Source organism: Harpia harpyja, chromosome Z (assembly GCF_026419915.1).
Source record: "Harpia harpyja isolate bHarHar1 chromosome Z, bHarHar1 primary haplotype, whole genome shotgun sequence".
Taxonomy (NCBI): domain Eukaryota; kingdom Metazoa; phylum Chordata; class Aves; order Accipitriformes; family Accipitridae; genus Harpia; species Harpia harpyja.
In genome coordinates, this window is record NC_068969.1 from 28,368,410 (window position 1) to 28,383,077 (window position 14,668).

Here is a 14,668-nt window from a genome sequence, read left to right on the forward strand (position 1 = left end):
TCAGACTGAGTCTGCCCAGCAACGGTCTGATACGTTGCATATGGTTGTTTGCCACCCCTGTAACAAAGCAGCTGTATGTTGGTGAGTGGCTGGCACGACACGGGCTCTGCCCGGAGGAGGGATGCTGCAGACGGCCATCGTCCTGCCAAGCCTCTCGCTTGCGGTTGCAGCGTTGCTGCCACGGCTTGACATCTGAAGTTTGGGCACGATTCGTCCCTCCTGGGCTGGCTACCCAACTGCATCTCGTACGACTTTCAATCTCTGAGGGATTGCAGCCTCAACATTTTTCCCTCCGTCAAGTGTACAAAAGCGTGCTGAATTGTGTCATACCGTGCGTGTGTTGAATGCTTTTGATTCCACTAATATGTCCCCTAAATACATTCTCAGCATAGGTGCCCTCAAGTGACAGTTCGGGACTTTCTTTCAACGCTGGGACGGGTTCTCTGAACGCTTTTGGTCCTCAGGTCCTGTTGGGGCTAAAACACAGACCTCCTGGGAACTGAGGCAAGGCTGAGAAGCTGTTCAGGCACTTTTGGAAACCGTCGGCAGGGAATGCCACCCCTGTGGAAGGCTTGCAGGTCGAAAGACGTACGCCCCAAACGGGTTGGGTTTGGGGATTTTCTTTTCGCTTCTGGGGTGGGAAGCCAGTATGGCGAAAGGATGGATGTCAGTTAGCTTCCCTGTGGGCTTCGGGATGTCCGCACTGTGCCCCCAGGGCGGTTTCAGCATCCCGAACGGTGAGGTGAGGGGCAGGACGGACATTGCCCAACGTGCCTCGGGGGAGAGAGGCGGCAGCGGGAGCTCAGCCCCGGCCGGCGCACCAGTTCGCGAGCCGCTCCTGCAAACCTCGTGCCGCAGCGCGGGCGCTGAAGTGACGCCCGACAGCTACCTGTCTTCCCGCTTTCATCCTGCAAAGTAGTGCAAAGAAACCAGTTTGGCAATTTGGATTTCCTGTAAAAAGAGGCAGAAAGTAAAAGTACCGCTGCCTTAAAACCCACGGTCTGCTGAAGAGCTTACGTCCTCTTGGGGAGGAGTTTCCAGGGAGGAAGGCACTGTCCAGCTCATAAATACCTCGGGCTGAGATTGCTGCTGTCCCGCCTGCCTGTGAACTCGCTGGGGAAGGGCAGCGCTCCCGCTCACCTTGAAACAGCAGCATGGCTGATAAGTTTCTGGAGAGCAAAATCCAGGACGGCAAGGTAACCCTGTTCGTAAGGGCAGGCTGCCCTTACAGCAGGAATGCCATGGAGATGCTCAAGCAATACAACCTTGCGCCCGGGTGCCTGCAAGTGTTTGACATTAACGAATCCAGGGACGCTCAGGATTACTTCCAAGCAACAGGGCAGAGCCCGGTAAGTTCTCGCAGTCGTATTTCAGAGGTTGCGGACCCTTGCCTTGTCCCAGCCGCCCCAGACTCCGGCCAGCTGCCGCAGGGGCTGAAGCGAGGTCTCTTTCCCCACGGCTCTCCGTGCCGGCTCACAGGGAGAAGCCGCACCCCTTTCCCACTTGGCGAAAGCTCCGTGTTTCGATTCCTCTGCTCCTCCGGTCGCTGCAGCCACCGCGGGGATCCCTGCTGCCGTGCCCGGGGGTGCAGCCTGCTCCGCACCGCGGGCACCGGCTGGGCGCAGGTTTTGCCCCGCTGCCGGCCGCTGCCGGCCGCTGCCGGGGAGCCGCGGCACCTCCCGGGACAGTCGTGCCCCCTCCAACCCCCGCTGCTGCTGGAGCACGCGGGAGCGTGGAAAAAGGCTGGCGTTGAGGCTTGGTGCGTGACCCTGCCGGCTAAAGAAGGGCTGGTGGAGGGGGGTACGGCCACGTTTCCAGGCGCCTGATGGGAAGCTCCTTCAAAGCTCTTCCCACGGCGCTGCCCGAGGCAGCGCAGGTTTGCGGAGGGGCAAGAACTCGGAGCTGCCGGGGTGCCTGAATTGGGACGCTTGCCTTCCCCTCTGACGGCAAGCAGAAAGAGCGCTGCGAGTCGCACCCTTGCAGCTGGCCGCAAAGTAGATGCCGCGCCCGCAGAAAATTTGGCGGCGGCCTCTTCCGAAGCTTGCTTCGACGGTCCAATCCGTCTCGGGGCGCAGCGCTCCGTGCTTGAGCTTCAGGAACGAATTTCCCCACAAGCGCTGCGGCTCAGGGCCGGCAGCTCGTGCCTCGGTGGCAGCTACACCGCCAGCTAAGCACCAGGACCCTTTCTCCCCTCCCCGATCCACCGTAACGCTCCCGAAGTCCAACGGCCTCCACGAAGCAAAGCGGCAGGCGGAGGCCGGGGACGTGCTATCCCCGCCGCCGGGCTCTCGGGGGGAGTCTTGCGCGCCGGCTGTGCGTCCAGACTCGTGGCCGGGCTCGGCCCAGGGAAAATCCGGACCCGCGCTCGTGGTTTTGGGGCGGCGGGACGGCCAGCCGGCCCTGGCGCAACGTGTCCCCGCCTCGGTCCCGCAGGGGTGACGGCAAGGCGCTGGCGCGGCCGCTGCCCGACCCTCCCGCCGCGTCCCGGCTCTCGGTGTCGAGCCCCTTCCCCGGCGCGAGTGTGACCCTGCCGTACCTTCTCGGGGCGGCAGAGAGGAGCCGACCTCCTGCTCGCCTCCCCGTCCCCGTCCCCAGCGTGGGCACGGGGTGGCAGCACGCCCGGAGTCACCCCGGGGGGGATGCCTTGCGCGGCTGGAGGGGCGGCAGCCGCGGGCCTTCGCTCGCGGCCTGCCGTGGAGCGGGCCGTCAGCAAGGCGCCGGAGCCCGGCCGCGCAGCCCAGCCGAGGCGGGCGGTTTACGCGGGGGATGCGGGCAAGAGCACGACGGCCTTCGCTGCCCGGGGGCTGCCGGGCCGCTCACCGCAGCTCCCGCCGGACACCTCGCCTGGCACGGCGGCCGCGGTGGAGCGGTTGGGGTCGGAGGGACCTCGAGAGGCCGCCGCGTCCAAGCCCCCCGCAACGAGCAGGGACGCCTCCCACCAGGCCGGGCTGCTCGGAGCCCCGTCCAGCCCGGCCCCGCTGGCCCCGCTGGCCGCTCCTCGTGCGTCGCGCGGGCCCGCGCCAGGCGTCTCGCTCGGCGTCTCGGGGAGAGCATCCGACGCCCGAGCGTCCTGACGCCCGGCCCTCGGGCTGCTGGAGCACGCCGCTAGCCGCCTTCTGCGCCGGCTGCCGCCAGGCGCCTCTCTCGTTTCTCCCCGCGGCCCCAGCCCCCTGTAGCGCCGGACCTTCTGGGAAAGCCTTCCTAAAGGGCCCCCCCGCCGCCGTGCCGTCTGCGAGCTCTGCCGTATGCCGCCCTGTGCCGGCGGGCGTCCCTGCGGACCCCAGGAAGCCTCACAGCCCCGCGACCGAGCATCCCCTGAGCCTCGGCGGCAGCGTCGGGCAGGGCCGGGAACCGCGAGAGGCATCCCGAAAGCAGAAGCGTTTTTTTCCTGGCAGCGGGGGAATTCGGGCGGGAGGGAGAGGGCGGCCGGCTTTGTCAGCGAAGCGAGGCGCCGAAAGCAGAAACTGCTTTCCCAGCGGGAGGGGGATCGACGGGATTAGTAGCGAGCGAGAGCAGAAGCGGAATTCCAGGCTGCCGAAGAAGAACGGCGTGAGGTTTCGCGGGGGGAGAAGCCAGTCAGTGGGAGCAGAAGGACGTTTCCCAGCAGCAGGGGGCGGGGGAGAGGGGTGGCTGGCATCGGGGGGACACGGGGGTGGCTCGTGCGGCGCGGCGTCCACCCCTACGGGGACGTGAGGGGCCGGGAGCAGGGCTGGCGGGGAGGGAGGGCTCCGGGGTGAAGAGGGAAAGGGAAAGGGATGGGGAGGATAAACCAAAAGGCTGTCGGTGGGCCAGCGCGTCCCCCGGGCTGCCGTCGCCAGGCCAGCTGCGGGGCAGGGTGCACGTCGTCGTGCCGGCAAAGGGAGATCCTGAAGGGCACGGCTCCCCGGGGAGGGCAGCGGGGGGCTCCCGGCGGGTGGGCGTCCCTCCGCGGGGGGGGGGGTTCTCCTCCTCCTCCCAAAGCTGGACCTGCCCGTGGCGGCATGGAGCGGCGGAGAGGGCTTTCCGAGCTGCCGCCTTCCCACGAGCCGCCCTCGCCCTCTGGATTTTACGCCTCTTCTCGCCCGTGTCCTTTGCCTTGGGTCCTGGACCCGCTACCAGCTCAGTAATTTCACTTCTGCCTGTGTTTTCATTTCTTTCGCCCTTCCCTGGCTTTAGCTGGGTCGCTTTTTCCCAGCTCGACGCTGATTTCACTTCCCTCTGCGGAGAGCGGCACATGCGTGCCTTGAGGAAGTCTCCAATGCTGGGGTTCAGTACTCGTTCCTGGTTTTCAGGAGGGGGTTGCTTTTTTCTGTTTTTGTCTCTTTCCTTTTGCAAATTTGGCTCCGCACCGATTGCCGCTCGCCGCGCACCCAGGCGGCTGTCGTGAGGTGAGCCGGAGAAGGGGCCAGCGCGGGCAGGGCAACAGCAGGCGGTCAGGGCTGTGCGGTAGCCGGAGGACACGAGGCCAGCCAGAGGGTACGCGCAGAAGAAGGGGTTGTGCCAGAAATGCAAGCTTGCCGTGCCGAGTGACTTTTTGATAGCGCGGGCGGCCGGCGGGCGGCCGGCTGCGCATCCCACCTGGCAGCTCCACGTGCCTGGCAAGCCCTCGGAGGGACGGCGGGACTCCTCGGCGCCTGGAGAACCCGCCGCGGGCACGCGCACGGTCCGTAGGCGCCGCCGGGTGCGGAGCTGCTCGCTCGCCGCTCTGGGATCGCGTGCCTGGAGCATGTCCAGCGCTGCCCCGGAGCACGGTTCGACCCTCCTGCAGCCTCTGTGAAACGCCGAGTATTCCCCCACCCCTTCTCTTCTGGCAGCAGACCCTCAGGCAGGCGGGCCGTTGGGGGCTAGGAGAGGAGGGTTTTGTAAATGACGGCCTCCTCGGTGCGAAGCCCGCTTCCCAGGCAAACCCTCTCCCCGCTCTTTGCCTTCAGCAGCCCCGCTCCCCTGGTTAATCCGTGGCGTTGTTTTGTGCCCAGGTGCCTCGCGTGTTCATCGGGAGACACTGCATCGGAGGATTGTCCGACCTGGAGAACGCGCGCTGCAGGCTCCCTGCAATGCTGCAGCGCATTGGTGCCCTGCGGTAGCCGAAGGGTAAGTCCCGGGCAGGCTCGCTGGCCGGCAGCACTGCTCTTTCACCGGGGCAGGCAAACCTGAGCCTTTTTAATGCCGAAACATGACCCGACGGGGCGGTGGCGTGTGCCGCTACGCGACAGCAAAGCGTGAATTCATTTCTGGGGTCCCCAGCTGCGGCACAGACTTTGTGACTCTCTCCCTGCGGACTTGCAAGAGACGTCACCAAACTCTCTGGCAACGCAGGATTCAGCTGCTAGCCTTTGCCCAGGATCTAGACCAAACGGTTCAGCTCGTCGGGCTCTCTTCTTTTTCTTTCTTTCCCCACAGAGAAGATGGAGCCTGTGGCTCTCAAACAAAGTCTCGGAAGTTTCAGCCTGGCTGCTTACAGAGGACGGGCTCTTCCGATCTTATAACTGGCTTTCAAAAACGTCCGGACACGGGGTGGAGGGGGGGCCCAATGTACTTTTCTGCTGGGGGGAGCGTGGTGAGCCTCAGCAGGACCCTCTGAGCTGCTTGCACGCAGGCATGGAGAAATGCTGCAGCCGGGAACCAGCCAGCCAGCCAGAATACGAGGTGACGATGCAGTTTGTGCAGGTGCCGTACGGGCCTGCAGCATCTTTCACGCAGGGCAACGGCCTGCACAAGATGAGCAGAGCAGGGGACAGGGGTTCAACACAAGTATGTATGCGCACATAAAAGTGCAAAAGCACTGTCTAAAAAGTTGCCACGGCCTGTTCTGTCACGGTATCGTCTCAATCAAGTAGCTCCGGCCAGCAGCGATCTCTCTGCCCTTTACGTCTGCTCTTTCTACTTTCAGGAGAAAGATGACCAGCAGCTGCGACCTCCTCATGTCGACGTACGCGCTTCCAGGAGCAAATTGCGGGCGACTTCCTTCGGCGGGGTCAGATGCACCCGTTTGGCAAATGCAGCTTCTTTCCCTTCCGTCGGTCGGTGCTTCGACACGTGAACGTCTCTGCATCCTTTCTGGAGCTCTGGAGAGAGGTCCAGAGCGTGATCTGATTCGGCTCAATAAAATACGCTTGCTCCAAGCGGCTGCGTTCACCGTTGTGGTTCTTTTTTGTACAGACCCATTCCTGCACTCATCCTGAACGCCTCTATTCTCTCTACCGTCTTCTTCCTCCCTGTCTCTCCCGAGTGTCCCCCTGGAGTCTCTCGACGTTTCCCGCGTCCTCTAAAAAATGTCGTGACGGCGGTCGGAGCCGGAGGTGCGCGCAGACTGCTATAACGTGTGTGTGCTGCAACACAGTCTTGAAAATAGCCACCGCAGCCTGTGCCCGCATCCCCGGCCCTGGTGGCCCACCGTCTTTTGGCCGACATCTCGTGGCAGGGTCACGACAACTTGTCTGAGCGGGGCTTTTTTGGTAAGGGTTTTGTTGCGACGCAGCACGGCCGCAGGCAGGAAGCGAAACAGGTTTTTCATTTCTCGCTGCCGTCGTTCCGAACCAAGAGCTGCTTGGGACAGAAAACACCCGGGGCCGCGCAGCCTCTTGAGGGGGTTTGCTAACTGCAGAACGCCCCACTGAGGCAGCACGGGCCAGATTCAGAGCTCAAGTAAACAGCGCTGTGTCGGGAAAGGGGTTTATGGGAAACGCACAGCACGGCTGCTGCCAAGCCGACTGGTGAAGAGTCGCTTTCCATTCTCGGCATTCGAATGACACCGTCTCCCAAAAAAAGCTGAAAGGCTGTTGCAACTTCACACACGCCTGGACCCTTTCCCAAGGAAAGGGAAGAGCATTTAAATTGTAATTGTGAAAACATTGGTAGCTTTTCCTGGATGTTTGATGAGTTTCTAAATCATTTGCTACGGATGAGGCCACCACGTTATTAATCAGAATTCCTAATAGCCAGGGGGAAACAAACGGTGGTGAATACAGCCAGCGACCTTTTTTTTCTTGATACACACACCAGTGGGTGTATGTTGTCACAGTGCAGCTTGCAAAATGGTTGCATGGATAAGCTCTTCCCTTTCCTTGGGAAAGGGTCATGTAGCAGGTGCTGTTGGAGGCCAACTACTCCAGCTCTTCACCGAGACCCTCCAATGCCAGAGTACTCAATTTACGGCACAGAATTTCTCTTTGGCAACAGGACTCCAGGAGAAGTCTCCTCCAAAATGTTAAGTAAGAAGGGAAGCAGCATAACTTGTTCAAGCACTAAAGGTAGAAATTTGTGGCCGCAGTTTTAACTATTATAGAGCAGCTTCTCTCATCACCATTGGCAGGAACAGTTACTGCCTATCATCCGAAACTCTGTAAAACACACCCTGCAGCTGCGGTTCTAACGTGCCTCCAGGCGTGTGTGACGTGCCAGTGCATGATAAAATTCCTACAGCGGCCTCACCTGACATGGCTTCTGGAGGGTAACACCTTTAAGCTGTGCTGCTAGATTTTAAACTTTTCACCCAGTGGCAATTCTAGTTGCATAAAAGGGCTGGAAGCAGCGAGTTCTGCTTCAGAACAGCTTCAGAAAAGTATGCCATGCACTCTAGGAAACGTCTGCACTGAACTTCTCATATTTAAGGACTGCCCTTTCCCTGGGAGAGGGTTAAGATACGCTGAAAAAACATGAATCGGCAGCAATTTGCACAAGTCAGCTTAAGTTTCCTGGGACTTGCTGCAATACGCGATTGCTACTCTGCCAAGAGGCAAAGGACTTTAAACTTGCCAGAAATGAAGCTTTTGCCCTCCCCATTCCTCTCCAAGCCTGTGAGAAAGCCTGCGATTTCTTCTCGTCCGCCGCTGATGAGGGCAAGGAGGCCCGGCAAGCCCAGCTGGCGTCACTGGGGAATTTTACAGCGGGAAGAGGTCGCGGGGCTTCCCGCCGAGCTGGCGGCGGCGGGGGCAGACGCGTGCTGCCTGGCCCCGGCTTCACCCTGGGAGAGGGGGACCGTGCTCAAGGGGGGGATTTGTCGGGGCTGAGCTGCCAAGGGGCCGTGCCGACACGGTAGCCCCAACGCTGGTCTGGGTTCTGCCCCTTGGGCTTTGTCGGCTCAGCAAAGCCTAAAGGTTAGTCGGTTTATCAAAAAGCAAATTGGCTCCAGGCTTTAAAGAGACAACAGCTGTAATTCCACAGGTCTTAATGGAACTTTCAGACAAAGAGAGAGGAAAGACGAGCTTTTAATTCCTTTGTTTAAAAAAAAAAGGGGGGGAGGGGGTGGAGGAAAAGGGTGAGAGAAAGAAAAGTCGGAAGACTTCAGAAGGGTTTTATACTTTGAGGTTCTTGCCCCATCGTGAAGTTGCAACAGCCTTTCAGCTTTTTTTGGGAGACGGTGTCATTCGAATGCCGAGAATGGAAAGCGACTCTTCACCAGTCGGCTTGGCAGCAGCCGTGCTGTGCGTTTCCCATAAACCCCCTTTCCCGACACAGCGCTGTTTACTTGAGCTCTGAATCTGGCCCGTGCTGCCTCAGTGGGGCGTTCTGCAGTTAGCAAACCCCCTCAAGAGGCTGCGCGGCCCCGGGTGTTTTCTGTCCCAAGCAGCTCTTGGTTCGGAACGACGGCAGCGAGAAATGAAAAACCTGTTTCGCTTCCTGCCTGCGGCCGTGCTGCGTCGCAACAAAACCCTTACCAAAAAAGCCCCGCTCAGACAAGTTGTCGTGACCCTGCCACGAGATGTCGGCCAAAAGACGGTGGGCCACCAGGGCCGGGGATGCGGGCACAGGCTGCGGTGGCTATTTTCAAGACTGTGTTGCAGCACACACACGTTATAGCAGTCTGCGCGCAACCTCCGGCTCCGACCGCCGTCACGACATTTTTTAGAGGACGCGGGAAACGTCGAGAGACTCCAGGGGGACACTCGGGAGAGACAGGGAGGAAGAAGACGGTAGAGAGAATAGAGGCGTCAGGATGAGTGCAGGAATGGGTCTGTACAAAAAAGAACCACAACGGTGAACGCAGCCGCTTGGAGCAAGCGTATTTTATTGAGCCGAATCAGATCACGCTCTGGACCTCTCTCCAGAGCTCCAGAAAGGATGCAGAGACGTTCACGTGTCGAAGCACCGACCGACGGAATGGGAAAGAAGCTGCATTTGCCAAACGGGTGCATCTGACCCCGCCGAAGGAAGTCGCCGCAATTTGCTCCTGGAAGCGCGTACGTCGACATGAGGAGGTCGCAGCTGCTGGTCATCTTTCTCCTGAAAGTAGAAAGAGCAGACGTAAAGGGCAGAGAGATCGCTGCTGGCCGGAGCTACTTGATTGAGACGATACCGTGACAGAACAGGCCGTGGCAACTTTTTAGACAGTGCTTTTGCACTTTTTATGTGCGCATACATACTTGTGTTGAACCCCCTGTCCCCTGCTCTGCTCATCTTGTGCAGGGCCGTTGCCCTGCGTGAAAGATGCTGCAGGCCCGTACGGCACCTGCACAAACTGCATCGTCACCTCGTATTCTGGCTGGCTGGCTGGTTCCCGGCTGCAGCATTTCTCCATGCCTGCGTGCAAGCAGCTCAGAGGGTCCTGACTGAGGCTCACCACGCTCCCCCCAGCAGAAAAGTACATTGGGCCCCCCCTCCACCCCGTGTCCGGAACGTTTTTGAAAGCCAGTTATAAGATCGGAAGAGCCCGTCCTCTGTAAGCAGCCAGGCTGAAACTTCCGAGACTTTGTTTGAGAGCCACAGGCTCCATCTTCTCTGTGGGGAAAGAAAGAAAAAGAAGAGAGCCCGACGAGCTGAACCGTTTGGTCTAGATCCTGGGCAAAGGCTAGCAGCTGAATCCTGCGTTGCCAGAGAGTTTGGTGACGTCTCTTGCAAGTCCGCAGGGAGAGAGTCACAAAGTCTGTGCCGCAGCTGGGGACCCCAGAAATGAATTCACGCTTTGCTGTCGCGTAGCTGCACACGCCACAGCCCCGTCGGGTCATGTTTCGGCATTAAAAAGGCTCAGGTTTGCCTGCCCCGGTGAAAGAGCAGTGCTGCGGCCAGCGAGCCTGCCCGGGACTTACCCTTCGGCTACCGCAGGGCACCAATGCGCTGCAGCATTGCAGGGAGCCTGCAGCGCGCGTTCTCCAGGTCGGACAATCCTCCGATGCAGTGTCTCCCGATGAACACGCGAGGCACCTGGGCACAAAACAACGCCACGGATTAACCAGGGGAGCGGGGCTGCTGAAGGCAAAGAGCGGGGAGAGGGTTTGCCTGGGAAGCGGGCTTCGCACCGAGGAGGCCGTCATTTACAAAACCCTCCTCTCCTAGCCCCCAACGGCCCGCCTGCCTGAGGGTCTGCTGCCAGAAGAGAAGGGGTGGGGGAATACTCGGCGTTTCACAGAGGCTGCAGGAGGGTCGAACCGTGCTCCGGGGCAGCGCTGGACATGCTCCAGGCACGCGATCCCAGAGCGGCGAGCGAGCAGCTCCGCACCCGGCGGCGCCTACGGACCGTGCGCGTGCCCGCGGCGGGTTCTCCAGGCGCCGAGGAGTCCCGCCGTCCCTCCGAGGGCTTGCCAGGCACGTGGAGCTGCCGGGTGGGATGCGCAGCCGGCCGCCCGCCGGCCGCGCGCGCTATCAAAAAGTCACTCGGCACGGCAAGCTTGCATTTCTGGCACAACCCCTTCGTTGCGCGTACCCTCTGGCTGGCCTCGTGTCCTCCGGCTACCGCACAGCCCTGACCGCCTGCTGTTGCCCTGCCCGCGCTGGCCCCTTCTCCGGCTCACCTCACGACAGCCGCCTGGGTGCGCGGCGAGCGGCAATCGGTGCGGAGCCAAATTTGCAAAAGGAAAGAGACAAAAACAGAAAAAAGCAACCCCCTCCTGAAAACCAGGAACGAGTACTGAACCCCAGCATTGGAGACTTCCTCAAGGCACGCATGTGCCGCTCTCCGCAGAGGGAAGTGAAATCAGCGTCGAGCTGGGAAAAAGCGACCCAGCTAAAGCCAGGGAAGGGCGAAAGAAATGAAAACACAGGCAGAAAGTGAAATTACTGAGCTGGTAGCGGGTCCAGGACCCAAGGCAAGGACACGGGCGAGAAGAGGCGTAAAATCAGAGGGCGAGGGCGGCTCGTGGGAAGGCGGCAGCTCGGAAAGCCCTCTCCGCCGCTCCATGCCGCCACGGGGCAGGTCCAGCTTTGGGAGGAGGAGGAGAACCCCCCCCCCCGCGGAGGGACGCCCACCCGCCGGGAGCCCCCCGCTGCCCCCCCGGGGAGCCGTGCCCTTCAGGATCTCCCTTTGCCGGCACGACGACGTGCACCCTGCCCGCAGCTGGCCTGGCGACGGCAGCCCGGGGGACGCGCTGGCCCACCGACACCTTTTGGTTATCCTCCCCATCCCTTTCCCTTTCCCTCTTCACCCCGGAGCCCTCCCTCCCCGCCAGCCTGCTCCCGGCCCCTCACGTCCCCGTAGGGGTGGACGCCGCGCCGCACGAGCCACCCCCGTGTCCCCCCGATGCCAGCCACCCCTCTCCCCCGCCCCCTGCTGCTGGGAAACGTCCTTCTGCTCCCACTGACTGGCTTCTCCCCCCGCGAAACCTCACGCCGTTCTTCTTCGGGCAGCCTTGAATTCCGCTTCTGCTCTCGCTCGCTACTAATCCCGTCGATCCCCCTCCCGCTGGGAAAGCAGTTTCTGCTTTCGGCGCCTCGCTTCGCTGACAAAGCGGCCCGCCCTCTCCCTCCCGCCCGAATTCCCCCGCTGCCAGGAAAAAAACGCTTCTGCTTTCGGGATGCCTCTCGCGGTTCCCGGCCCTGCCCGACCGCTGCCGCCGAGGCCTCAGGGGTATGCTCGGTCGCGGGGCTGTGAGGCTTCCTGGGGTCCGCAGGGACGCCCGCCGGCACAGGGCGGCATACGGCAGAGCTCGCAGACGGCACGGCGGCGGGGGGGGCCCCTTTAGGAAGGCTTTCCCAGAAGGTCGGCGCTACAGGGGGGCTAGGGGCCGCGGGGGAGAAACGAGAGAGGCGCCTGGCGGCAGCCGGCGCAGAAGGCGGCTAGCGGCGTGCTCCAGCAGCCCGAGGGCCGGGCGTCAGGACGCTCGGGCGTCGGATGCTCTCCCCGAGACGCCGAGCGAGACGCCTGGCGCGGGCCCGCGCGACGCACGAGGAGCGGCCAGCGGGGCCAGCGGGGCCGGGCTGGACGGGGCTCCGAGCAGCCGGCCTGGTGGGGAGGCGTCCCTGCTCGTTGCGGGGGGCTTGGACGCGGCGGCCTCTCGAGGTCCCCTCCGACCCCAACCGCTCCACCCGCGGCCGCCGTGCCAGGCGAGGTGTCCGGCGGGAGCTGCGGTGAGCGGCCCGGCAGCCCCCGGGCAGCGAAGGCCGTCGTGCTCTTGCCCGCATCCCCCGCGTAAACCGCCCGCCTCGGCTGGGCTGCGCGGCGGGCTCCCGGCGCCTTGCTGACGGCCCGCTCCACGGCAGGCCGCGAGCGAAGGCCCGCGGCTGCCGCCCCTCCAGCCGCGCAAGGCATCCCCCCCGGGGTGACTCCGGGCGTGCTGCCACCCCGTGCCCACGCTGGGGACGGGGACGGGGAGGCGAGCAGGAGGTCGGCTCCTCTCTGCCGCCCGAGAAGGTACGGCAGGGTCACACTCGCGCCGGGGAAGGGGCTCGACACCGAGAGCCGGGACGCGGCGGGAGGGTCGGGCAGCGGCCAGCGCCAGCGCCTTGCCGTCACCCCTGCGGGACCGAGGCGGGGACACGTTGCGCCAGGGCCGGCTGGCCGTCCCGCCGCCCCAAAACCACGAGCGCGGGTCCGGATTTTCCCTGGGCCGAGCCCGGCCAACGAGTCTGGACGCACAGCCGGCGCGAAGACTCCCCCCGAGAGCCCGGCGGCGGGATAGCACGTCCCCCGGCCTCCGCCTGCCCGCTTTGCTTCGTGGAGGCCGTTGGACTTCGGGAGCGTTACGGTGGATCGGGGAGGGGAGAAAGGGTCCTGGTGCTTAGCTGGCGGTGTAGCTGCCACCGAGGCACGAGCTGCCGGCCCCTGAGCCGCAGCGCTTGTGGGGAAATTTCGTTCCTGAAGCTCAAGCACGGAGCGCTGCGCCCCGAGGACGGATTGGACCGTCGAAGCAAGCTTCGGAAGAGGCCGCCGCCAAATTTTCTGCGGGCGCGGCATCTACTTTGCGGCCAGCTGCAAGGGTGCGACTCGCAGCGCTCTTTCTGCTTGCCGTCAGAGGGGAGGCAAGCGTCCCAATTCAGGCACCCCGGCAGCTCCGAGTTCTTGCCCCTCCGCAAACCTGCGCTGGCCTCGGGCAGCGCCGTGGGAAGAGCTTTGAAGGAGCTTCCCATCAGGCGCCTGGAAACGTGGCCGTACCCCCCTCCACCAGCCCTTCTTTAGGCCGGCAGGGTCACGCACCAAGCCTCAACGCCAGCCTTTTTCCACGCTCCCCGCGTGCTCCAGCAGCAGCGGGGGTTGGAGGGGGCACGACTGTCCCGGGAGGTGCCGCGGCTCCCCCGGCAGCGGCCGGCAGCGGCCGGCAGCGGGGCAAAACCTGCGCCCAGCCGGTGCCCGCGGTGCGGAGCAGGCTGCACCCCCGGGCACGGGCAGCAGGGATCCCCGCGGTGGCTGCAGCGACCGGAGGAGCAGAGGAATCGAAACACGGAGCTTTCGCCAAGTGGGAAAGGGGTGCGGCTTCTCCCTGTGAGCCGGCACGGAGAGCCGTGGGAAAGAGGACCTCGCTTCAGCCCCTGCGGCAGCTGGCCGGAGTCTGGGGCGGCTGGGACAAGGCAAGGGTCCGCAACCTCTGAAATACGACTGCGAGAACTTACCGGGCTCTGCCCTGTTGCTTGGAAGTAATCCTGAGCGTCCCTGGATTCGTTAATGTCAAACACTTGCAGGCACCCGGGCGCAAGTTGTATTGCTTGAGCATCTCCATGGCATTCCTGCTGTAAGGGCAGCCTGCCCTTACGAACAGGGTTACCTTGCCGTCCTGGATTTTGCTCTCCAGAAACTTATCAGCCATGCTGCTGTTTCAAGGTGAGCGGGAGCGCTGCCCTTCCCCTGCGAGTTCACAGGCAGGCGGGACAGCAGCAATCTCAGCCCGAGGTATTTATGAGCTGGACAGTGCCTTCCTCCCTGGAAACTCCTCCCCAAGAGGACGTAAGCTCTTCAGCAGACCGTGGGTTTTAAGGCAGCGGTACTTTTACTTTCTGCCTCTTTTACAGGAAATCCAAATTGCCAAACTGGTTTCTTTGCACTACTTTGCAGGATGAAAGCGGGAAGACAGGTAGCTGTCGGGCGTCACTTCAGCGCCCGCGCTGCGGCACGAGGTTTGCAGGAGCGGCTCGCGAACTGGTGCGCCGGCCGGGCTGAGCTCCCGCTGCCGCCTCTCTCCCCCGAGGCACGTTGGGCAATGTCCGTCCTGCCCCTCACCTCACCGTTCGGGATGCTGAAACCGCCCTGGGGGCACAGTGCGGACATCCCGAAGCCCACAGGAAGCTAACTGACATCCATCCTTTCGCCATACTGGCTTCCACCCCCAGAAGCGAAAAGAAAATCCCCAAACCCAACCCGTTGGGGCGTACGTCTTTCGACCTGCAAGCCTTCCACAGGGGTGGCATTCCCTGCCGACCGGTTTCCAAAAAGTGCCTGAACAGCTTCTCAGCCTTGCCTCAGTTCCCAGGAGGTCTGTGTTTTAGCCCCCAACAGGACCTGAGGACCAAAAGCGTTCAGAGAACCCGTCCCAGCGTGAAAGAAAGT

General features: G+C 62.5%; 2 protein-coding genes across 2 annotated transcripts; one reads left to right on the forward strand and one right to left on the reverse strand.

Annotated features, from left to right (window-relative positions):
• Positions 1-1,091: 1,091 nt before the first annotated feature.
• Positions 1,092-6,101, forward strand: LOC128137090 (glutaredoxin-1-like). The gene is made up of 3 exons (XM_052777730.1): positions 1,092-1,349; positions 4,956-5,070; positions 5,870-6,101. Exons 1-2 carry the CDS (start codon positions 1,155-1,157, stop codon positions 5,061-5,063), a joined length of 303 nt encoding a protein of 100 aa, XP_052633690.1. The 5' UTR covers positions 1,092-1,154; the 3' UTR covers positions 5,064-5,070; positions 5,870-6,101.
• Positions 6,102-9,092: 2,991 nt separating this feature from the next.
• On the reverse strand, positions 9,093-13,978 carry LOC128137417 (glutaredoxin-1-like). The gene is given in 4 exon segments (XM_052778321.1): positions 9,093-9,201; positions 10,005-10,119; positions 13,738-13,820; positions 13,823-13,978. Coding segments are annotated over 3 exon segments (300 nt in total). The 5' UTR covers positions 13,932-13,978; the 3' UTR covers positions 9,093-9,201; positions 10,005-10,011.
• Between the last annotated feature and the right edge of the window lie 690 nt (positions 13,979-14,668).